Source organism: Mus musculus, chromosome 15 (assembly GCF_000001635.26).
Source record: "Mus musculus strain C57BL/6J chromosome 15, GRCm38.p6 C57BL/6J".
NCBI lineage: Eukaryota > Metazoa > Chordata > Mammalia > Rodentia > Muridae > Mus > Mus musculus.
Genome location: NC_000081.6, coordinates 64,014,652 through 64,039,488, shown reverse-complemented (window position 1 = coordinate 64,039,488; position 24,837 = coordinate 64,014,652). Strand labels below are relative to the sequence as shown.

Genomic DNA, 24,837 nt, shown 5'->3' with positions numbered 1-24,837 from the left:
GGCACCCACATTCTGTGGCCTGTAAGACAGCAAAGTCACACTTGGCAGTCCATTCACTGAACTACAGTGTGGGGGGCCTGCAGTCAGTAGAACCGGTGGCCCACCAATGATGTGAAAGAGGGATACCGAAGACTCATCAGTGATGCCTTTGTCCTGCTCAATACCTGGAACCAGGAGCAGGCACTTGGGCGAGAGAGACTGTGTTCTCAGTGGGTGGAGTGGATTAAGGAGCCTAGCTGCCAGATACACGAAGACTGCAGCCATGCCCATCCAGAGCAGATTCAATTCCATCTTTCAAGAAAGGAGTGCTTTCTTATAAACTGCCTTGAGTTTGTTTGGAGAGAGATAAACAGTGATAAAGAGCGGTGGATACAGGGCTGGCTACTGTGCCGCTCGGGGGCTCTGGAGCGCTTCCTCCTTCGCAGGGGATGCTTGGAGTCCATACTTCTCGTCTGGGCTGAGCTGGCTGATCTTGCACATGGGGATTTCAGGCTGTGGAAGACCAGGCCTGGTGTCCCTGTCTCTGTTCCTGCATTTCTCACACCATGGGTAGGTATACAGCACTCATGACATAGCATTGACCGAGGAGTGAGTGACACCCAGTCTTGATGGCTTTCTGCTTCTACGCACAAGGGGATGAGAAGGTGGCTCTATCTCAGATCCCCGAGGGACATTTCCTACAGTCAGCTCATTCTTCAGTTTTCATCACATCTTTTGTTTGTAATTGGTTTTGTTTATTTTGGACAGAGGATTTCACCCTGTAATCTTTACTGGGACTTACTATTTAGATTAGATTAGCCTTGAACTCAGAAATCTGCCTGCCCCTGCCTCCCAAGATTAAAGGCGTGCTCCTTCATACCTCCATGCCCTTGACTTCCTATGTATATTCCGGCATGTATGAATGTACTCCATATGCGTCCCTGGTGCTGTCGGAGGCCAGAAGAGGATGTCAGATCCCCTGGAACTGGAGCTATATGTGGTTGTGAGCCTCTATATGGGTTCTGGGAATCGGACCAGCATACTATGAAGAGCATTGAGCCATCTCTCCTGTCCCTCATCAGAGCTTTTAAAAGGACCAGTGAGTTCTCGCTTTCCCTGGACCTAAAGCCCTCAGTAGCTCCCTGTTACCACTAAAACACCAAGCAGACTCCAGGATCCTGTAGCGCAGCCTGCCTTCCTCAGTGCCCAATGCTTCTGCTCTTCCTCCAGTTCTGTAGCTCCTCCCCTTCCTTCTGTGCCAGCCTATCAGCCTCTGCCTGGCATTGTGTGCACCTCGCTCTGCTTCTTTCCCCATTTCCTCCTGTTTCTGATAGGCTTCCTTGCAGGTCACATCTTTTACTTATTTTTAAAGACTGGTTCTTGTGTGTACCTGGCTGGCTTTCAATTCCCTATACACCTGAGAAGGATCTTGATTATCGGGTCCTAGGCCATCTCCTGAGTGACAGCTGTTTATTGAGCACAGGTGGACACTGGGTTACACCTATGGCACTCTGGCTTGTTTTTGTTTTTTAATACAAGGTCTCTCTATGTAGCCCTGGCTATCTAGAAACTTACCATATAGACCAGGTTGGCCTTGAGCTCACAGAGATCCACCTGCCTCTTCCCCCAAAGTGCTGAGAACGAAGGCGTGCACTACCATATCCAAGCATTGTACCTGTTCATTTATGCATGCATATATCTACATGCATTGTATGTATATAGCTAGGCATGGTGCCACACACCTTTAATCCCAGCACTGGGGAGGCAAAGGCAGGCAGAGACTCTGTGAGAGCAAAGTAACTCTGGTTTATATTGAGCGTCGAGGCCAGCTGGGACCACAGTGAGACTCTGTCTTTTGTTTGTTTGTTTACATTATTTTATTACTTTATGTTCATTGGTGTTTTGCTTGTGTGCATGTCTGTGTGAAGGTGTCAGAAGCCCTGGAACTGGAGTTGCAGACAGGTATGAGCTGCCATGTGGGTGCTGGGAACTGAACCTGGGTCCTCTGTAAGAGCAGCCAGTTCTTTTAACTGCTGATCGGTCACTCGAGCCCCCAAGACCCTATCTTTCAAACAAACAAACAAACAAAGAAAAAGAACCCCATTTATTTTTGTGGAATGTGCATGCTCAGCCTTTGAACATGTATACAGTCTTGGGATGAGCGTTGGGGGGTCTCCTTGGCACCTGCTTCATGTCGGGCACTTGTAGGATGTAGACTAGAGAAGAAAGAAAGTGCTTGGAGGGGCAGCAGCTCTTGCTTTGGCCTCACTCCCACCACCAGAAGATGCCACGGAGTCAGGGAGCCAGTTGTGGTTTTGTTTTGTTTTGTTTTGTTTTGTTTTGTTTTGTTTTGTTTTGTTTTGTGTTTTCCCTCCTGTCTTGGTGAGGCGGCTGATCCAGAACCTGCTGCTGTCTTCTGAACGTCCTTGCTGAGAAAGCATGGAGTGGCTCTTAACTCATTGATGGGGATATTGGCAAAAGTCTCATGTCTCTGGACTCATTTTGTGTGTGTTTTCAAACCACCGAGAGATTTAGATCCATGTAAGCCTCTCTCTTAGAACTGACTGTGCATGTGAGAGGGGATTTGAAATCAGTACGGACTCGACTCTAAGCCCTCCCTCTCCCCCTCCCCCTCCCCTCCCCCTCCCCGTCCCTCTCCCTCTCCCTCTCCCTATCCCTCTCCCTCAGCAGCAATTCCTCAGGTCCTCCTGTCATCCCCTTTCCCCAGTCTTGCCTAGACTTAGAAGCCTAAGTGAGAAGGCCATTCTTGGGTCATTCAGCCCCAGGGCAGCCCCGTTCTGCCCTAGGCCTCCTTGGCGATGGATCCACTCTGGTGTGCTGTCCCTGAGCTCTGTCTTGTGGCTTTGCTTTTAGTATTATGGCAGCTTTATTGTGGTGAATGTTAGACAGAAAAGGGGCCCCTGGTTGTCCTTGTCTTCATCCTCAAGATCAGAGAATTTCGTGACTTCCATGACCACACGGGTTTCACAGATGTGACTAGGTGAGGGGCCTTTACGTGGGAAGCTGAACCTATTATCCTGTGAACCTCAGAAATCCCGAGAGTACTAAGAAGAAGACACCCAGGAGTCAGGGTCACAGAACGCGTGCTGATGTAGCCAAAGGTCAGCGGGGATAGAGCCAAGGATGCTATGTCTCTGGGAGCTGTGTTCTGCCAGAAGCTAGAAAAGGCAAGGAGGTTGCTTATTCCCGGTCCTCAGCCTCTAGAGACTGTGGTCTCTTGACACTTGGATTTCAGCTATGCGAAATAATAATCTGCAATAATTGCCTACAGCAGCTCTAGGAAGGTGTATTTTGCATAGTAGAGCCTGCCCGTTCTAAGATATTTTGTATACCTTATGATTGATGTGACAGACTCATACTATTTCAGAGCATCCCAAATCCATTGTGATTTGTGCTCAGTTCCTCTCCCATCTTCTCCCTCAGCCCAAGGTAACCAGGCAACCAGCACTTGAGCTTTCTGTCAGCCTACCTTTTGTGCATTTCATATACATTAAATGATAGTGGGTGGTCCTTATTTTGACGTAGAGCTTCAGGCAGTCTAGGCTGGCCATGAAATTTGCTGTTAGCTGAGGGTGGTTCTAGTCCTAATCTTCCTGCCTTTGTCTCCTAAGTGCCGGGATTGCAAGTGTGACCCACCATGCCCAGCTATTTGGCTTCTTTTTAATTGAGTGTGTGTTGAGGGTTCCCCCACATTTTTATCTGTATCTTATTGGTGCGACATGTCTTGTGTGGACCGTCGCTACCCTGTGGAGTGCAGGGTAGTCCTCAGCCTTCTCATGCCAGCTGTGTGCGTGTGGTGTGTAAAGGAACGAGGATATTCAGACTCCTTGCTGTGTCTAGAGCCTCCCTGACCTTGCAAGATGCTCTTTGGTTGACTGGTGAGATAGCAAGAAGACAGAGTGACCCAGAGTGTGGCAACTTGCAGGGTCTGGGAGATGCTAGACGGTTTTACAAAACACCCCCACAGCTGCCCACCGTGGACCGTTTGCCCATAAGGCGGAGAGTGTGAAACCGCATGAGGCCCAAGACATGCAGGGTTACGGTCATCTTCAGGAAACAGATGCCATGTTTCAGAGTCCCATGAGATGCTGTCCAGAGAGAAGACATGTAGTGAATGTCTATGTGCCTTACAGTTCTAAATAAGTGTTCATATTTGAGTGTAAATACCTAGAAATGAAGATATGGTCATTTCTAGGTGGTGGAAGGAAAGACAGACTGGGACCTCTCTGCCTTTGGATACGATGTCTGAGGTGACGTCATTGCCTGGCATTTAAGCTCTGTCTTCTGTGAGTGGGAAAGTTTGGGGCTGAGGATATGGCTCAGTCGAATGCTTGTCTAGCACACATGAAGGGCTGGGTCCCATCTCACTCACCTGAGTAAGCTCGGTGTGGTGGGGTGCACCGGGGAACGCCACACTTGGAAATGGAGGCAGGAGGGTCAGAAGTGCAAGGTGGTCCTTAGCAATGACAGAATTTGAAGCCAGACTTGGGTACATGAAGTCCAGGGATATTTGTGCCATGTACCGAGAGTCTTTGGAATTAACTCCTGGAACGAATCAATGTCGGTGTTGTCTGTGTCCAGTGTCTCCACGAGTTTTATTCATAGGCTCTTTTATTTTTTATTTTCATTTTTATTTTTTTATCTTTTTGTAGACTCTGTGAATGTCACACCATACACCCAATCTCACTCACGTCTTGTCCCTTTGTATCAATCTCCACCCTAACAACCCTCCCATCAAAATAAAATAGAATAAAAAAGTCTTGTCATGGAAGCTGCAGTGTGCCATATGTGTCACACATCTATCCGCTCTTGAAAATGCACATTGCTCAGAGTCACTGGTCTGGTTCGAGGCCTCTGGCTTCTGCTACGCGATCAGTACTGGATTCTCATATGCACTCCTCTAGGATATCCTGTTGTTGTTGCCTTGTGTCGTGGAGGTCCCGCAGCTTTGGGTCTGCAGGACAGGCATGCCCCCCAGCAGATCATAAATGGGGTAAATGTTTGGGTGGACCAACTCAGAAGCCCTGGATCTGGGCCTGGGAGGTAGCTGAGTTGGTCAGCCTGCTAGCCCTCCTGTGCCTGCATTACCAGGGCAAGTTCTCCAGCCAACTTACCCTGTGCAGCAGCCACCAAGGGGCAGGGTCTGCTCGACCTGTGCTCACCTCCTGGGCTGCTTGAGCCCCTCTCTCCCCAGGGGCAGCTCTATTGTGCTGCCCAAGAGAGATGCAGGGCCCACTCTCCCAAGTAGGATCTTTCTTTAGGGCTCCAACCGAAATAATAAACAGTGACCTGTTTTTTTCAATTACAATAGTAAGTTGTAGTTGTTGTTGTTGTTGTTTTTGCTTTAATTTCCATAACAAAGGTTATTGAATCCAGAACCTTTGAGTGAACTACTGTTGCAAAGGTCTGGAGGCCCTGAGGCACTAGGAGGGAGAGTGGGTTTAGAAGTCCCTTATAATAAAGTAGACTTCAGCCATGAGGAACCTAGGACTTTCACCCAAGAAGAGAGATGTGGAAACCTGCATGGGTTACCTTTGTCCTCGAAAGGCTTGTATCATAAATGAGAATCTTGAAAACCCCATTCCTCCCAGAGCTCGGAGAGTGTTTGGTTTGTGGGTCTGAGCTATGGGGATGAGCAAGAGGGGAGACTCCATGATGGCTTTTCAGGACCTTGAGCCACAGTTTGTAAGCAGCCACTGGTATTTACATCATGGGACAGGTGACAGAAGGAACACAAAAAGTTAAGAGTTGCGTCCGTAATGAAAGGTGGATGTTTAGGGCCCCACCCTCCTTGCAAGCCGAGAGTCAGACCTGACATTGAGCCAGGACAGGAAGTGAGGAATGGGTGGCAGCAAGCAGCAGCCTGTCACCCCCTGAACACTGAACCAGTTGCTCTCTGGATTGCAAATGACTCTCTCTGAACTTCAGCTAGCCTAAGTCGATAAAATTAAAGAGAATTATGTGCCAAGCAATGAGCTGATTGGGCGGGGCTGCTCCAGTGGTTGGTCTCTAGGCTCTTTCTTCCAGGTGGCAAGCGGCTAGAACAACTTGGACACAAACTAAGTCTCCTAGTGGGATAAAAGGCACCTCCCTCCCAGCAGCCTCAGTCAAATTTACTGGCCAGCTAGAATCTTAGGTCTGTTGGTTCTGGAAGGTTCCATGCTTTGACTGTCTTCTCTTAGGGTACATGCCACCCCTGGTACACATGTAGAGATAGTTAGGGTGTCCCATAGGAGACATTGGGTGCATTTCCAGAGGGACATGGAACTGTCAGACAAGACAGCAGCTGTGCATGGCAAAGCATGGCAGGGCCTTGCAGGGCGTGGCTTTCTTTCCTGGCCACTGGGGTTTCTGTTACATTGGTGATTTGTACTTGACAATGAGTAGCAGAAGGGAAGGAGGGAGGGAGGGAGGAAGGAGAAAGAGGAGGAGAAAAGAGACAGGGAGAGACCAAAGTGCTGCCCCAGCCTGTGGGCTTTCCCTGATGGATGCTGGGAAGTGTGAGGGTATGTGGGTAAGTGGGGAGGGCTCCGCAGCCAGTGTTTCCTTCCCAGCTGGTCTGGAAGCAGGCCAGCGATGGTGAGCCGCTGAGGGTAGCGATTCCTGCTAGCTAGAAAGCACCACGTGGTTGGGAAGAAAATGCTTTCTCCCTTTCCTATGCCGCACCACGGACCCTCAAGGACTTCCAAGGGGCCTTTGCAGAACGGAGCTTCTGTAGGTCTGGTGGGTTGGGGACGTCCTTGCAGATGTCAGGAGGTGACTGCTCTGTAGTGGGCCGCTTCCTCGGGCTCTCAATGGGTATTAGCTTTGTTCACCATCTACTGTCTTCCCCTCCCAGATGATGTCGGGCCACCTTGGCCAGTCACACTTTGTTTGCATCCATTTATTTTGTGGGTCCCCCACCCCTTGCCCTGCCCAGTTCAGTTTTATGGGCTTTGGACACCGGACAAATATTTGACATTGATTATGAAGGTCTTGAATGGAGAATGAAAATGGTTTCTTCTCATTAGTTCTGGGCCCTGGGGGGATATGAGGTGCCTCTGGCCATATGGTGGGTCATCAGTGCCAGTGGGGATTGGGCACCCAAGAGAAAAGCTACCAGAGTAGCAAGGGTCACCTTGCCTAGGGTAGGGGGCTGGGGGCAGTGAGAAGAATAAGGCAAGCGAGACGACAGGCCATTGTGTGGCTCCCACTGGCTGTGGTCTAAGCCCTGCCTCTTTGAATGACATCACTTAATGGTCTTTTATCAAATCCTTAGTGGTTGATATCACCATCACCATTTCATGGTAGGGGAAACTGAGCCCAGAGAGGTTAGGAAGGTTTTTCTATGTAACCCAGCTACAAAGTGGTTACCCTGGGTTGTGGGGTTCTGTATCTGTGTCAAATGTGTCCCACCTGTGGTGCTGGAGGACATTTTGACTGTGAGTGGGTTGTAATAAATGAGACTCCTAGAATCTGTAATGAGGTTTTTATACTGACTGGCTGTAAGAGGAAGATAAACAGGTATCGGGGGAGAGAGGTCATTGGGCAGCAGCCTGGGGTATAGGTGCAAGTACCCTGAGCTGGCTCCTGTCCCTGCCCTTCCTGCCCTTTCATGTACCATGTGGCTTTGTGTGAGTCATACCATCCTGGGGCGGGCTTCCTTCTTAAGAAGCAAGGGTAGCACCATAGTACTTGCTGCGAATTCCCGAATTCCCGAGTGGCAGGGCATGGACCAACCTTGGATGTTTAGGGCTCCGTGGGAAAGAAGTACTTTGCCTACTAGCTCAGCACAGGTTTCTGAGGCCTGGGGAGGTGGGAGGGAGGGAGGGAGGGAGGGAGGGAGGGAGGGAGGGAGGGAGGGAGGGAAGCAGACTCTGCCTTAAGACAGCCATCTGACTATTGTCCCTGAAGTCACTGGGAAAGGGAGGTGCCATGAGCAAGAAGACTTCTAGTGCTTCTCTCCCTGGTGGCTGAGCAGAATGGCTGCTGTGGCTTTGGCTTTCAGAGGGAGAGAGGCTTCAGCTATGTGACCCCATCACCCAGGAACCCCTGATCCCCAGGTCTGAGGTGCAGTGTTTGGAAAAGGTACCCTGGGTGATTAGGGCCAGCTGCTGTTTTCCCCTGAGAGCCAGCAGCCGCTTCTACCAAGGCGTATTCAGTGCTGGCCCCTGAGAGATTTCCAGTATGCAGCTGCTCCTGAGGGCCACCACCCTGCCTGGCACAGAGTGGGGTCAAGTCCTCTGCAGGCACTGCAGGCCTGTTCGCCAAGCACCGCCCCCCCTCCCAGTCCCATGCCTTGTGGCCTGCTGACAAGCACACTTCCGGGTAACACTGTCCCCCTGTCCCATCTGGAGTCCTGCTCAGTTTTATGCAGTAGGATATGTTTATGGTTTCCTTAAGGTGTGTGTGCTTGGTGTGCACAAATTGCCCATATTTAACTTAACTTTCACGTCCTGGTGAGTTTAGGCACGGCCACGTTTATCATGTATACAGAGGTGATGGCTAGGTATCTTCTGATGAAACTCAGCGGCAGCAAGATGAAGGCTGGGGATTAAAAAAAAAAAAGAAGATGTGGCGAGCTCTAGAAGTCAGCCCTGACCATAGAGACTCATTTAAAATGGACAGGGATTTGGAATTTTGATCCAGTTGATGGTCAAATGGTGGCTTTTTTGTAGTATGACATTTTTCTTTTTTCATTTTTCATGAATTTTGTCTGGCTACATGTTGAAGAGTGCTATTTTTAGAAGTTCTATGGACCAGCCACTTTCTGAATATTGTTCAGTACACTTAAAAGAATGACAGAGGAAGAAACAAGTTTGTTTGAGACACTGAGTGCTGTCGGGATCTACATAATCCCAGACTGGACCCAGGTGTGCCTGACTCTGGAGCTCCACGCCGTGTGCACTGATTGGATGTTCATGAGCACACACCATGAGTATCATGGGATAGAATTTAAATTTCTGTTCTTTGACTGGGCAGTATGCCAGTGCCCGTAACCACACAGGCAGGTCAGCTGAAGCCAGTCTACATCTATGGTGTAAAGTTCTGCTGTGTACCACTGACCCCAAGAGCCAGGAGCCAGATCAGAGCCAGGTCTGTGAATGAGCGTGTGTTTAGAGATGCTGAAAGGCCTAAGCAGACTGTGGGATCCAGTGCCATCCACTATGGAAGTGACGTGTCAGCCTGGTTGGGACTTGGCCTTGCCAAGTCTGTAACGACTTGGTATCTTGGTTCACTACACACAGTTTGCATGTTGATGCCACTGCTTACTGTCCTAAGAGCTCCAGGGCACAAGAAGGGATGTGCTCAGCAACTCCTCTAGGCCCAGCGCAGTGCATGACCACACCCTGGGTGTTCACCCCTCTGGAGGGCATGGGGACCCCAAACCTGGGAGGTTTACCATGTGGAAGGACTTGGAAGTGAGAGCTGCTGAACCAGGAAACATGTTAGCTGGACCTAGCCCTCAGAGCCCCTCATCCATAGACCAGGTCCCCAAAGGAATATTCTCTATCTTTCAGGTTAGCAGTGACTTTTCTTTAAAGACATCATGTCTTTATACCTAGAAGATAGTTGATAGGTAATTCTCAATTAATTCAGAAACACCATTACTATTCGTCCAACGGCTAGGGGTGTCTGCCCTTGTCCCCAGCGTAGTTTATCTCGCAGGACTAGGGTGTGACTGTGATGGATGGTTCTGGGATTCTCCATGTCAATTCAGCACGTACTAATAATATGTGTCTATTCACTAATATAATTCCATCCTTATCTGCCTCCTTCTTACCTCCACAGTCTGTTCATTCAATCAAAAGAAGGTCGAATTGTTGTTGCTTAAATAAAACCTTGTCTGAGATCTGAGGGGTGTAGCTTGTTGGTGGAGCTCTTGGGTAACATGCGTGGACCCTGGGATCAATTCCCAGTACCACAAACAAAACCAAACCTTATTGAAGTACAGTCACTGTTAACATTATTAGGCTAAACAGATGGTTGACTTAAGGCTTCCAAACACTCCTTTTTAACATTTGCCAATGAGTTAAGTAGCTCGTGTCTAGTTGCTGTCCCCCTTTTAGGACCACTCAGGTGTCTCCTAGGGTTAAAGGCAGATTGATTTCTGTGCTGAGGCCTCATTAGAGACAATTGTATATGCCTGTTTAATAGAGCTTGAAACTATGGGAAATGTATTTATTTTATTTTGTTTTGAGACAAGGTCTCACTATGTAGTCCTAGCTGGCCGGGATCTCGCTTATGTAGACCAAGTTGGCCTGGAACTCACAGAGCTCTGCCTACCTCTGCCTCTACCTCCTTCATGAGAGGAGGCCCTGGACCCCCATGCTGACTCAGGGAAAAGTATGAATGCAAGCTTGCATTCTCTAAGTGCTTGGAAGAAAGGGGAAAACATCATTTAGTGACCTTGCTGCTGTGTTTTGTCTTGGAACAAGGTCTGTCTAGTGTCTGGGCACCACCTGAGAGATGCATGCTGGGGCTTTTTTTTTTTTTTCTTTAGCCTTACAAATGAGGCTCTTTTCTAAATGTCTTCAGTGGATCAAAGGGTGTCAAATGTGAGGAGACCTCACATGTATGGTGTGTGTTCATATGTGGGCATATGTGCACAAGAATAGAAATTGATATGAAGTGTCTTCCTCAATGCTCTCCACCTTATTTTTTGAGACAGTGACTTTCATTGAGCCTAGAGCTAGACTGACTGGCCAGCATTCCTGTGAGGTCCTCCTCTCTCCCCTCCACCCCAGCTGGAGGCACACATTGCTGTGCTCAGCTTTGTGTGTGTGTGGAGATCTAACTTAGAGCCCCATGCTTCCATGGCAAGCCCTTTTCTGACTGAGCCATCTCCCTAGCCTCTGACTGCAGCTTTTCTATCCAAAACTTCAAAGCAGCCAAGACAAATTTGAATCCCTTGCGTGAGCTTCTCCCCAGGCAGTGCGTACTAGCAATTTAGTGCTTAGCTGGCCAGAATTCGAAAACTGAAACATGAGTTAGAAGTCTGATATTCAGATAATCCACACGTCTAGCTACATAACACACTGATAATATCCAAAATTAAGATTAGTACTTCTGTGACCACCCGTATAAGATGTGAGGGTGCTTTTGATCTAATTACAAGTGTCAGGATGGCTACTAGTGGCTAATAGAAAATGGCAATAAGATTAGGGGTGAAGTGTTTGACAAGGGCTGAGACAACCTTTAAAAGTCACCACTGTCTACAACTGTTCTCTTCATTGTCTTTGAGGACAAGTGTTCGGGCTGCCACTGTGTTCCTATCATGGGTGTTCTCATTTGAGCCGCAGTCACTGTGTGGCGCTGTCACCAATGTGAAGACTCCCCTGGGCATGAGACCCCTGTAGCCGTGGCCTCATCTCATCCTAGGACGTGACTGTCAGCCACTCCGATCTTACCAAGAGATCATGACATCATTTTTACGACCCCTAATGTTTGGGCAGGGCTTTTGAGTCTTGTTAATTTAAGACACAGAGTGACGATTTGGGGACAGAGGAGGCACAGGGACAGGATGCAGAGCTCAGAGGACCCGTAGGAAGGTCCTCTCTGCTTGGCACATAGGATGGGACGAATTCAGCCCAGCAGGGCAGCCAGACATGGAGATGTTCTGTTTATAGCTAAACCTCCTTCAGACTCAGAAATTGCTTCTGTTTTTTGTTTGTTTGTTGTTTTGTTTTTTTCAAGACAGATCTTCTAGACTGCTCAAACCTGAAGGCTAAAAGCCACTCCGGCTCCCAGAGGCTACAAGGAGAGGTTTGAATGAGGGACACTTTGTAGTTGAGATGCTGTTTCCAGGTGACTCAGAGAACAGCGCTGTGCTAAGTGCACACCCCTTGAATGCCTGTACATCCATGGCTTTGAGGTTTTTCTTCCCCCGATTTCGAACACAACTGATTTTCATGAGTTGCTCTTTTTGTGTCTGTTGCCTCCTAAAAGGCTCTTTTATTGTGTTCTTGCTACTTTATTACTGCATCCTCTCAATCCTGTGTCTGTGTTTCAGCCTCATCTAGAAAAACGATGGTGAATTCCAAGTGAAGTGAAGACTTCGTCCTAAGTAGTGAATGTTTATTGCATAGTTACTATTTATTAGCCCTCTTCTTGGGGGAAAGTCTTACCAGCTGAAAGAAGTGACCAAGGCTTGCAGGGACACTTTTACAGGGCTCTTGGAATGGAACAGGATTATGGGTGTAAATTTATAATTTTATTATCGGGAATAGAATGAATCATGGTCACCAAAAAAAAAAAATCTCAAGTGATAAACAAGCCAATAAAGTTCGAAGATGAATTCTCGGAGGGGAAGGAGTAATTATTTGAATTATATTTGCCTGTTTAATTAACATTTATTGTCTTCTGGGTAACAGGCACTGCTGGGTACTTTTACATCTGCTATTTTATTTAATTACAAAGAGTTCTTCACTTGCAGATAAGATTTCCCAGGGGCTTCTCAGGGCTAATGAGTTAGCCTGCCTGGTGTTTCTCGGGCCCAGCTGCTCGTGGGGATCACCTAGGGAGCTGCAGGGCCATCTGGTGCCCGGCCTTCCTCCTCTGGGATCCTAGTTACCTGGGCAGGGTTGGCACCCTGCAGCAGCAGGTCAAAACTCTGGACCAGCTACCCAAGCAAGGTATTCCTCTCACAGAGGAGAATACCACCCCAAACTTCTCAACAGTAAGCAACTGTTGTCAAGTTCGGCAGCTGAGTTTGTGGTGCCATGTGGAATACACCCGACACCTGTTTTGGCTTTTTTTCCTTCCTTTGTCTGTTTCCCATTGAGTGGGGTGTGGGGAGTGTCAGGATAATTATGGAATGAAGCAGGCTGGCAAAACGTTTCCTGAAATGTCTCAGCTCCAGAATTTCCCGGGTTAATTTATAGTCTGACTTTCCTCTGCTGTGTTGATCAGAGACATTCTGTAGGTGACTTGCCTGCTAAGAGGCCGTTGTCTGTGTGTGGTGGAGTTGCGCGAGTGTAGGGGTCAGAGAGTAATTTGTAGGTGTCGGTTCCGGATGGAACTCAGGTTGTCAGGTTTGGTGGCAAGCATTTTAACTCACTGAACCTTCTCATTGGCTCTCTTTCTTATGAGAGAAACAGAGATAGGGAGACAGACAGAGACAGAGAGAGACAGACAGACAGACAGACAGACAGAACCAGCGTGCACCTCGGTGCAAGTATGGAAATCATAGGACAACTCTGTTGAGTCAGGTCTCCCACCTTATGTGCATTCTTCAGGCTTGTGTGGCAAATGCCTTTACCCCTTGTGCCCACACTTTGATTTTTAAAAATATTTATTGGGAACATGCACATGCTGTGTGACACGAGTGTGAAGGTCAGAGGACAACCTGTGGGAGTCAGTTCTCTCTCTCCTACCATGTGAGTCCTGGAGACCAAACTCAAATCATTGTTTGGCAGCAAGCATTCTGTTCAGCCATCTTTTTTTTTTCCCCCTTTAAAAATATGGAACGCTTCATGACTATGCGAGTCATCCTTGCGCAGGGGCCATGCTAATCTTCTCTGTATGGTTCCCATTTTAGTATATTGCTGCTGAAGCGAGCACCTGTTCAGTCATATTGACCCCACCACCTCCTTGTTTTTTTGAGATGGGGTCTTTCACTGTCATAGACCTGTAGACAAAGAAGTCAAGCTGGATAGCCAGTGAGATCCAGGGCTGACCGTTCCAGGTGTGGGCTAGGTGGGCGTCACTGGCAACTGGCCCCCTAACATCTAGTCTCATCCCTCCTGCGCTTGGCCTAGCGGCAAGTCAGACTTACATGGGCTGTTGGCTCTGCTTGGATACTCTCCTGCCTCTGGACAGCTGGGACTTGTCTTGTAGCTGTCATTGTTGACAGAATCCCCTTGGAGAAGCCCTGCTCCGGCCCTCACTACTTGTTTATCTGGCTGAGCTAATGGAATACCCTTGCCTGCCCACGCCTGTCCTTGTACCCTCTGGCCATTTTAACTGCACTAGCTCTTGATGCAGAGCCCTGGGAGGCTGGAAGGCTCAGTGTGTGGCCTCTGAAGCTACCTTTTATATCATCACTGTAGCAAAGGCTGCTGGATCTCAAAGAGGGCAGGAGACTCGGCCCAAGTTAGGTGGCCCTGGAAACTGTGATGAGTCTGCAGTATGGCCCAGTTTCTCTTTGCAAGAACCTTGGGGGTGAGAGATAGTCACCTGTCTTCAGATACCACCTTCCTGCTGCCATAGGCACTGTGTCCGGGGTTTGCATCAAGGTTACACAGTGCTCAGCTTCCTTAGTGGTTTTAAAAAACAAAGCAAGCCAAGACTTCTGTGAGAGTCCCCATTGCCTCTTCTCATTTCTAGGATTTTATGCAAGACCTTTAAAAGTTCCCAAGTAAAGAACTTGTCCCCATGTTCTGTTCTAAAAATCCTTGTCAAAGAATCAGAATAAGAGGGATGGGAGAAGTGGCAGTTGTGTGTCTATATAACTTGCTTATGATATATATGTATATTACACACACACACACACACACACACACACACACACATATATATATATATATATATATATATATATATATATATATATATATATACCTATGACATGGTGAGTATATGTGTGCATGTGTGGTGTACTCATAGTGTGTATCTGCTATGTGATATACCTGTGGGGTATATGATATATGTGTGATGCATGTATGTAGTATGATACATGTATATGGTATGAGTATACATGATATGCATGTGTGTGTGCATGTGTGCTTTCACATTGTGTGTGGTAGGCATGTTGTATATGTTTAAGTGGAATATGTGTATTCATTGTATGTGTGATATGTGCTATATATATGTATGTATGTGGTTTATAGGTGTGTGGTGTGTGTTTCATTTGTTCATGTATATGGTATGTTATGTGTACATGAATTTGTACATGTGTATGGCACGTAATGTGTTATGTGTATGTTGCACTTATATGTGTGCACTGTGTGTGTGTAGTGTGGCATATAGGTATATGTTTGTAGACTGTGTGGTGTGGGTTATACTTATATATGGTGTGTATATGTGTGTGATAAGGTATATGTACATGTGTGCATACACATTTGAAGATATGGCTGTGAGCATGGCTTAGACAGCCTTTCAGTTGGGTCTTCCCTTTCTTTAAGCGTTTGTGATGAGTTTAAAAGGGAATGTTAAAGCATACAACAAGAAGAAGGGGAAGGCACTTGTCCCTGTGAACAGAAGCAGAGCTGGCAAAGCACACGGGGTGACAGCAGCAGACAATGGCCTCCTGAGACAAGGAGGCCCCGCCCCACACCTTTTGTGAATAAAATGAAGCCGGTTAAGTGGCTTCCGGTATTTTCAGAACTCAATGAAAAGCTAAGTGAGAACTCCCCGGCAGCTGAAGATTTGATCCTGGCCAAGGGCGCTCACTCCGCTCCACTCCATCTGGCAGTGAGTGTGTGTAGACGCCCCTCTGCCTCCATTTCAAGCGGAGTGCAGGTCACGTGTCAAGGGGGCTGCTGTTGAACCCTGGTTTTCTGAAAACTCTTTGATGCCTAAGCTTCCGCTCTGAGAGATTGGTTTCCAAGAGTGAGACCTCTGAGGGCACTGTGCATGCTTGCTTTCTTCTCTGTGCAGAACAGAAACCCCAAACAGGAAATGATTCAGGGACAGAATGGCTGAGATCAGTTCAGAGTCAAGTTGAGCTGAACATATTTTTCTGGGACCAGGGTTTCTGTAGCCATCCAGGACTCAGAATCTCAGAGCACAGCATGACCCCACCCCACCCTCTACGACTGAGACTAGGGTGTCCATCCTGATGGTCCTTAGTTACAGATGTTTGGGGCTTTGCCTTCATCTGTGCAACTGTCAGCAAATTATTCTCAGAGCTCCTTCTCCCGCATCTCCATCTCTCCTCTCCCCCCTCTCCCCCCCATCTCCTCCCACCCCCCATCCTTGTGATGGCTAGTGTTATTTTCAGCACTAAGTGAGAGACGGATTTGAGAAACATTGCTGCTGTGCGTCTAACCTGTGACCCATGGGCTGCATGCTGCAAGGGTCGTTTTGAATGTAGCCCAACACAACATTGTAAACTTAACTTAAAATGTGACATTTTAAAAACTCTTACTTCATTTACTTTTTTTTTTCTGAGGCAGGGTCTCACTCTAGTTCTTGATGGTCTGGAACTCACTGTGTACACCTGGCTGTCCTTGAACTCACAGAGATCCACTTGCCTCTGCCTTTTGGGCACTGAGATTAAAGGAATGTGCCTGCATGAGTTTCTGTGTATCACACCTGTGCAGGTACCTGTTGAGACCAAAGGAGGGTGTCAGATTCCTTAGAGCTGGAGTGACGGTTGTAAACTGTTTAGTGCGAGGGATGGGAATTGAATCCTCGTCCTCTGCAGGACCAGTAAGCATCCTTACCATTGAATGATCTCTCCAGTCCAAACGTGAGAAATCTGTGTGATGTTTGTTTTTGTAACTTGATTGCATACGTTTGTTTGTTTGTTTGTTTTCTCCTTGTTTAGTTTTTTTTTTTTTTTTTTTTTTTTTGAGACAGGGCACAAAGCCAACCAACCAAAAACAAAACCCCAAAATTGTGGCTATCCTGAAACTCACTATGGAGACCAGGTTGGCTCTGAACTCAGTCTCCCAAGTAGTGGGATCAAAGGTGTGTGATCAAAGAACTATGCCTGGCACTTCCATAGTTCTTGAGCATGGTCTTTGTAGGTGACAGTCCCATGGTACCACGTGTAAAGATGGGACGCTTTGGCCTGGTCTGTGTAACTGGCACTTACAAGTCGTCCTCTCAGACCATGTTACTAGTATCGGAAGGGAAGACGTAATGGTGACGGCCAGGACTTCCTGGTGGCTTTCGGCGTGCTGCTGTAGCTCGCTTAATCCTTGCTGTCACTCTTCTTACAGGAGAAGACGCCGAGGCCCGGGATCTGAGATCCTTTCAAGGCTACTGCATTGGTAAGTAACAGAGCTGGCATGGGACCCTAGCCACCTGGCTCTAACCCTGCACTGCTCACTCTCACTCTGAAGAAACAACGGAGTGGGTGGGGCAGCGAGCCAGATGTGACTTTCACTTCAGTAGAAGCGTCCCCACCCCATGGAAGTGACAGCACATAACGCATCATCTCCTTGGCCCATGAACGCTGAGCATCTGTAGGCTGTTGAGTCAGACTAGGACTTTAAATAACTAATTTGGAAGTGAGGTGATACTTCTACCTTCCTGCCCCAGGTAACAGTAGCAGCAAAGAGTTCTGAGCCATAGACTCATAGTGTGTAGACATTACCCAAGTCACAGTAGCCCTACCAAGCTCAAATTCACGGGAAGGAAGGACCTTGCCCCCAGTCGTTCTGTGATGAAAGGCAGAGTCAATATTCACACCTGGCTTGCAAGCCGGTTAACCAGCGTAATTTTTGCCCTCTGAGGGCGCCTGTCGTGGGGGAAAACCATTCTCCTTGAGCTCAGGTGCCCCCTGGCTGGCAGGGCACGGGCATTTTCTGTCTTCTTTTCCTGTGCCTCTTGGTTGCCTCACCACATTCCACGTGGCTGGCCAGCTTTGTGGTGATGCGTCAGCATGGTAAGGGGCCCTCAGCACAGTGGCCCATGGCAACCTCTGCTCTGGCGTGCTCTAATGGTTTTAATGTTTTGTTTTGTTTTTTTAATGGAGTTATGTGTGCAGTTAAACACAAATCTTATTCTTTACAGCTGGATAAATGTTTACTATCCTACCCAAGTTAACTGCCCCGAATCAGGAGGCTCAGTATTCCCACCATGCTAGGATGCTCCCTAGAACTGCCTGATGAGTCAGCACTTTATCATGTCTGTGTTTTCAGCTTATACAGATGCAGGCATAGTTGTTCAACAAAGCAAACTGAAGGCAAAACCACCTTAAATAGCATAGGTGGTCATATCATTTCACCCGGCAGGCCTCTGTCTCGGAGTGAGTATGATAGGAGGCCTGGATCTGCTATTCCTTCTGTTAGTCTTTGTTCTCAGTGCCTTTTAAAATTTGAGCATCTCATGCCATCAAGTGTCTCCTGTATTTATAGACTGTAATTATCACACAGCATGCCCCCTACATCCAAACCATCTCTTCCATATGGTGCTTAGCTTAAGACAGTCAGTCCAGTGCTAAAAGAAAGACGATGTTGTATGTCATAAAAGACAGTCGGCCAGTCTTCAGTGTGAGGCCATATGGGATTTTCAAACCATTTTGGAGTTTTCAGTTTTTATATTACATTCTGATGTTAGAGGCTAAACCTGGAGTGAGATGCATTTTATAGAAATCTTACATTTATTATTGAGTGGGGAGGGGACAGTGTCACGGGGACAAAGTTTGGAGCCTGTTCTCTCCGTTGTCCTTTATGTGGGTTCTAGGGACTGAGCTCGGGTCACAGGGCTCGTGTGGAAAGTGCCATTATTTACTAAGCTCGGTGGACAGCCTGTAAGCTGGAATTTTAATACCGCTAGGACTGAAGCGTGAATGAGTGACTGCATTGGGTTCAGTGACCTGGAAGTTTTTGCTGAGATGATACACCGAGCTGATTTGCACAAATACTTCCCAGTACAAATGTGTGGAGTTGATGGAAATAAGAACATTGGGTCTTGGGGAGTCTATAACAAAACATTCTAGAATCAACCAGAAATTTAGAGAGACATATGAGCCAGTGGTTATGTGTGAACAAAAGCTCTGACACATACGGGACTTTTGCAGGCAAAGGGTCCAGTGAGTGGTGTGTTAATTGTACAGAGTCTAGAAGTGAGGCCTGAGATAAGGTAGCATTGAGTATCCAAGAGCCTTAAAGGAAATGTTTATTTCTTTATGACAGTGGGGCTAGAAAACTTCACTGTCTGGAAGTTTAACTATGAGTTGAACGAGTGTTACCCACAAGAAATAAAAACTTGGTACTGTAACACACACACACACACACACACACACACACACACACACACACACACATCGAATCTCTATCTTGATTACTTATAACATGCTGTCTTTCAACCTGAACAGTTAACATGAGACTTAGTTTAACCAGTACCACAAACACAAACGCAGTCCTAGAGGATATTTCATCAGTGCATTCCCGACAGGATTCGCATAAGAAGGAAAAAGACTACTTGTGCAGAAGTCACAGATAGACACTATAGACTGACTACTCAGGACAAGCCATTCCAAGATGCTGGTAAATTTAACCGTTCAGTAAAACCAAAAAATAGTATGTTTAAAATGATTGAGGACTAGTGATGTCAAAAAGTAAAGCAAGGGGGAAGAAGATCTATAAACCAGCCAAAAATGAAATGAAATGAGAGTCATTTTATTTAAAACCTAAGAGAAGGGCTTAAGGAATGACTAGCCGTGGAGAACAAGTGAACTATCATACAATATTAACCCTCATTAAGTGTGTGCCAGACACTGTTCTGAGTTCTTGGCTCAACCCACTTAATCGGCAGAACAAATTGTGAGGGGGCATCATTATGGCCATCTGTATTTTTATTTGTTTATTTTACATCCCTAATTAAAATATAATGACGTCATTTCCTCCCTTCAGCCCTTCCAACATCCTCCCTAGTCTCAACTTGATGGGCTCGTTTTGTTTATTATTGTTACAAACATATAGACAAATATATAGATACAACCCGCTGAGTCCATTTTTATTTTTCCTGTGTATATGGTTTCAGGGCTGACCGCTTGCTTGTATTAGATAACCAGTCAGGGGCTCAAACCTGGGAGGGGCTAATTCTCCCTCCCAGCAGGCATCAGTGCCCTGTCTCTGTCAGTGTTCTCTGTCTAGGGGTTGGGTCGCTGTGAGATTTCCCCCTTCCATGTTAACATGTCTGGTGATATTGTTGTTCGGGTCTAACTCAGCAACCCTTTCTAAGAGTCACATAGTAGACTTAACGGTACTCTGACTTTCAAGGGTTACACCTCCTCATGCCCTCTTCTGCGGTGTCGCCTGAGCCAGTGCTGTAGGTGTGTCCATTGGAGCTGGGCTCCCCACGACCCATTGACCTTTGCATTGTGAACAGTTGTCATGTCTATTTTATAGATGGAAAAAAAACCCCTAATGTAGTTCAATCTTGTTATTCATGGTTGTACACTTGTACTGGTAAGGACAGAGCTGGGATTTGACCCCAGCAAGAACTAAGAATAATCACCAAGTGGTAAAGGGATGGAAGTATGAAAGAATAGTAAAGAGACACTGCATAGTGGGGCTAAAGAAGAAACCATGCTGGGGGAATGTGAGGGTTAAATGTCTTCTGGGATTTCCTGTAAGCTTTGAGATGTAAGAATTTTCGAGCAGATGAGCATCGTGGGTACAGCATGCAGGGGAGGGCGGCAGAGCCTCACTTTGCACTGTAGTATATATTGATGTGCCAATAAATGTTTACAGCAGTCTCCATAGGGAAAGGCAAAAAAATAAAAAAACTATTTGTAGCATCCGGTGATTTCTTTTTACTTTTAAATTTTACTTTTTATGTGTATGGGTGTTTTGCCTGCATGTCTGTCTGTACACCATGTAGCACCCATGGGGGCCAGAAGAGGGCGTCAAGTCCTCTGGAACTGGGGTTACCGATGGCTGTTAGCCAATCATGTGGGTGCTGGCAAATTGAACCTGGGTCCTCTGAAAGAACAGCCAGTGTTCTTTACCAGTGAGCCATTCACTAGGCCCGTGTTTGCTGCCTTCTGTGGCGTAAATATCCCCGCAATGACCAGTTTCAGGCAAGTAATGCAATGTCTCTGAATTTGGAGTTGAGAAGCTGTGAACATCGTCACGTCTCTTGAAACAACATGATCTGGCTTTGGCATGTCAGTGGCTCACGTGTTCACGCTATTTTAAGCTCTGATTCTGGGTTGTGCACCTAGGAGTGGAATTTCCAGGAAGTAGTAATGTCACGGGTGATTCACAGGGGCAAGAAGAGACAATGGGACGGGAGCAGCGAGTGCGCTCTGCCCTTCTTTCTTCCCCTGTACTTAAAACCATAACAGGAAAGCAGCCTTTTGTGAATGCGGGCAGAAGCATGGCATAGTCCTCACAGTTTGACACCGTATGCATGTAGCTAAACGCTAGCGTTAAGTCCCCGTCCTCCCAGGGCTGATGACTTCCCCAGCCATGGGTTTTCGGTGGGAGTTACAGTATCAGATATGAGTTCCACCTTGTGCGTGCGGTGGGTCTCAAGTCTAGTCATAGAACAGTTGGGTGCCCCATGACGATGGCGTCACCATTGCAGGTATAGAGACATCTTGCCTGGAAGGTTAGTGTTGCAATTTGTAGGGTTCACAGCAGAGCAAGGCCACTGGCGCCCTTTCTTGACGAGTACTCTGTTATAGAACTGTCCATCATCACAAAAGCTAGAGAGGAGGAAGGGAGCTCGCTCTCAGTTCCAGCTTGGTGTGTGTGTGTGTGTGTGTGTGTGTGTGTGTGTGTGTGTGTGTGTTCAGGAATAAGGCCTTACAATCTAGTTTCAGTAGGCCACCAAAAGGAGATGCTAGAGCCTGTATTCTTTGGGGCTTGGCTAACCAACAGCTCATAAGGTAGTCATGATTTAGTTTTGAGTTGCAAGAAAAGCACTATTCAGAAAAGTAGTCACTCATCTATATGGAAAGACAGGAGCATGGGTATTTTTCCGTATCTGTCGTCATACACAATATGGATACTTAACTTGGCTCTGCTTAGAGTATAGCTGGAAATCTGCTGTGGGCAGGTGATACCCGATTCCATGTCCTTTTATAGGCATTTGAAGTTTTAAAATTATTATTATTTATAGACAGTCTTGTTTTGTACCCTGGGCTAATTTATAACTTGTCGTGTATCCCAGAGCAGTCCAGAGCCAGTGATCCTCCTGTGTCAGGCAAGTCATGATAATGCCTTGTTTGGTCACATATTGCTGTTTGATGAAGAATCAATTGTACCTAAAACACTACTTGGGACTAGGCATGGAGGTACATGCTGATAATCCAAACACTTGGAGGGGTCTGCAGATTGGAAGTGAAAGACCACCCTGGACTCCACAGAGGACGAGACAAAACCGCTTAGGGAGCCTTGCACACGAGAGCCCTTCCCAAATTTAGAGGGAGTTAGCAAGTCTCCAGTGGGAATCCAGCACTAAATGCTAGGCACTTCTCTGTGCCATCTGGTCTAGCCAGTACATATGCCACTGCAGGTCTCCTCAGTGCTTGACTCTGCCTGGAGTCTCAAGGAATCTGTAAATAAGTGATAAATATCTGTGAATCCCATTTTCAAGACGTGTGGGGTGTGTGTGTGTGTGTGTGTGTGTGTGTGTATGTGTGTGTGTGTGTGTGTGTGTGTGAGAGAGAGAGAGAGAGAGAGAGAGAGAGAGAGAGACTTGTGTGTCAAGTCCTGGCATGCAGTAGATGGAGTTTGGTGGCATTATTTAGAGGGGTTTTATAAACAGGCACTGCTTAGCCATCCAAAGGGTTTCGAATGTATCTCAAGCTTCCCTACCACTAATCCCTGGCGCCCTCCACCTCCTGGGTTACTTGGACAGTAATACTCTGTCATTACTAATTGTCTCAACTTGAAGTCTATTTGCTCTGATAAGTCAGAACTCTGTTTCTGGAACAAATGAGACCTCGATGTGTTTAGCAAGCAACAGAGGTGAGAATTTGTCCCACTGTGTCATCCTTTTTTAGACTTATTTGATCCTCCCACCGCCTCTCCAGGATGGATCATCAAAGGCCCCAAAGACACTGGCTTCTGTTCACTTGACAAAGAACATTTATGGCCTTTCTTAGCGAAATAGATGTTCCCAGGGGAGCTTTCACTGTTGCTGCTGTTGCTGCGGCTGGCCACATGTCGAACTCATGAGCTGGTTTATAGAACCAGAGGTTTCTCCTCATGGCGCTCCCTGGTTACAGTTTGGAAATAAGTTCCCTAAGTGGGTTATACATCTTAAAAGGACTTTAGGACATTGTCTGTGGTTGGTGAGGAGCTGGGGGTGGCAGCTCGCTTACAGAGTCAGGAGATGGGCATGGTCGCTTCAGCTGACAGGGGACATCCTCTGTCACAGGCTCCCAGTAATCACGGTTCATTTGGCTATGCAGTTTTCGGTTCTAGGGGCTCAGGGTCCCATTGAGCTCTCGGCAGAGCATTGTCTACACAGCAAGCTGGGATGTAGACTTTCGGTTTACTGAAGATGGGTGTGAATCAGCGGTGATATCGGACTCCCTCAGACAATCATGCTGTCTTCATTGCCAGAGTGAAGATGGAGAGGCGGTTTAAATACCATTGCCCTGGGAGATCCTTTCCTGATGCCCCTTTCAGGCTTGTGTTGCTAACTTGACTGTCATCTGACTGGCTCTGCACAGCTGTAGGAAAGAAAGGGTGGCCACCTCCATGTTAGACTGTGAGCCTAGAAAGGCGATGTGGGTCCACCTGTGCTCACGGGAACTCGGACCTCTCTTGTTGGGCTGCTTCCCACCTCTGAACAACCCCAGCTTGAGCTGCTTTCTGTAGCAAGGAGCTTTGATTGCTTCTTTACTGGAAAAGTTTAAAGATAGAATTTTAGGCGTTAAGAATCGGAAGCCGAAAGTCTTGCGAAGTCTGGACACGGTTTTTCATCTCTGGATGAGACCCATGTCCTTTCCAGATTGGGGCATCATTTAGCAGTTAGTGGTTCTAACAGGTTTAGTCACTTTCCTAATAATCCAGCTGGAAGTCACAGAATTGATCTTACTGTCCCTCTGGCTGACGTGCACGTGCCAAAACAGTCGCTGTTGCTAAGTGCACTCTAATTTGATTCGCCATTCTAGGACAGTCCCGTCCACTGGTGAAGGTAGGCTGGTTTCTGAATGCCTCCTGGGGCACAGGGACAGAGAGTGTGGCTTGGGGCTCCTTCCCTGAGGCCGGCTGGGAACTGCTGTTGAATGATGGGTAGGCAAGAGCAAAGGAAGCCCAACGAGACAGGGTTTTAATTCGTGTTTACTGGATGAGTGAATGAGCTGAGGGATGAGCACAGGAGAGCGGCAGCGAGGGCTGGTTGGACAGTGCTTGCCGTGGGTTTAACAGATGGAGCTTTGTAAAGAAGAGGGATACTGCTTTGAAGTCTAGCCATTAAAGTACTGAAATATTTAACAAGAGACAGGAGAAAGACATGCGGTAGCTGTTTCTAGGTGTATTCAGGGCATTGACAGGACAGGGATCCTACTCTCTGTCCTAGGTGCTGGATAGACACCTTGTTCTCACCTTACTTTAATTTTTATTAGAAAAGTCAATTTTTGCTGACCAGCCAGGTGGCTTAGTGGTTAAAGTTCTTGGTGCCAAGTCTGATGACCTGAATTCAGTCCCTGGGACACACACATAGAGGGAGAGAACCAAGTTCTACAACTTGTTCTCTGGCCTCCACATGTATGTGCGCACACACAAACACACACACACAGACATACACAGACACATATACACAAAGACAAACACACATATACACACAGGCACACACAGACATACACACAAATACACACACATATACACACACATACAGACACACACACACAGAGACAGACACAGACACACACTGAAAGTTTATTAGCTTTATGATCTAGGACTAATTGTAATTAATATCTGGGCTATGCCTTTATGCCATTCAGTTTTTTTCCTAAGTTACATTGCCTTTGGGAATTGAGGTGTTATATGCTTGTTTATTTTGAGATTGCTTGGTTGTATAGCCTTTGGACTCTCCGAAGTCTGCCTTAAGCCTCCTGGGTGCTGGGATTCCAGGTATATACCACCATACCTGGGTCTTATTTACTCCTGATAATTTGTTTTTGTCAGAGAAAGAGACTGTGTCTCAGAGAATTGCAGAGGCATGGACACTGGGGGCTGGGTCAGAGTTCTGTCTTTGGCCAGATTCTCGAACAAAATC

At 47.1% G+C, this 24,837-nt stretch overlaps 1 protein-coding gene and 1 non-coding gene across 16 annotated transcripts in view; one reads left to right on the top strand and one right to left on the bottom strand.

Moving 5' to 3' along the window:
• Cyrib (CYFIP related Rac1 interactor B) overlaps positions 1-24,837 on the top strand; it is a 131,685-nt gene that overhangs the window by 21,290 nt on the left and 85,558 nt on the right. For 10 of the 15 annotated variants that reach the window (NM_001360037.1, NM_001360036.1, NM_001360038.1 and 7 more), the window contains one exon: positions 16,869-16,919. The exons of the other annotated variants lie outside the window; for them this stretch is intronic. Coding sequence is in view for 2 of the 10 variants with exons in the window: in XM_030248469.1 (XP_030104329.1) it covers positions 16,869-16,919 (51 nt within the window). In the remaining 8 variants the exon portion in view is untranslated. The remainder of the gene's footprint in view (positions 1-16,868; positions 16,920-24,837) is intronic. 15 annotated transcript variants of the gene reach the window in all.
• Gm25628 lies at positions 13,437-13,541 on the bottom strand. Its single transcript, XR_003951724.1, has one exon. It is a non-coding gene; the product is annotated as a U6 spliceosomal RNA (small nuclear RNA).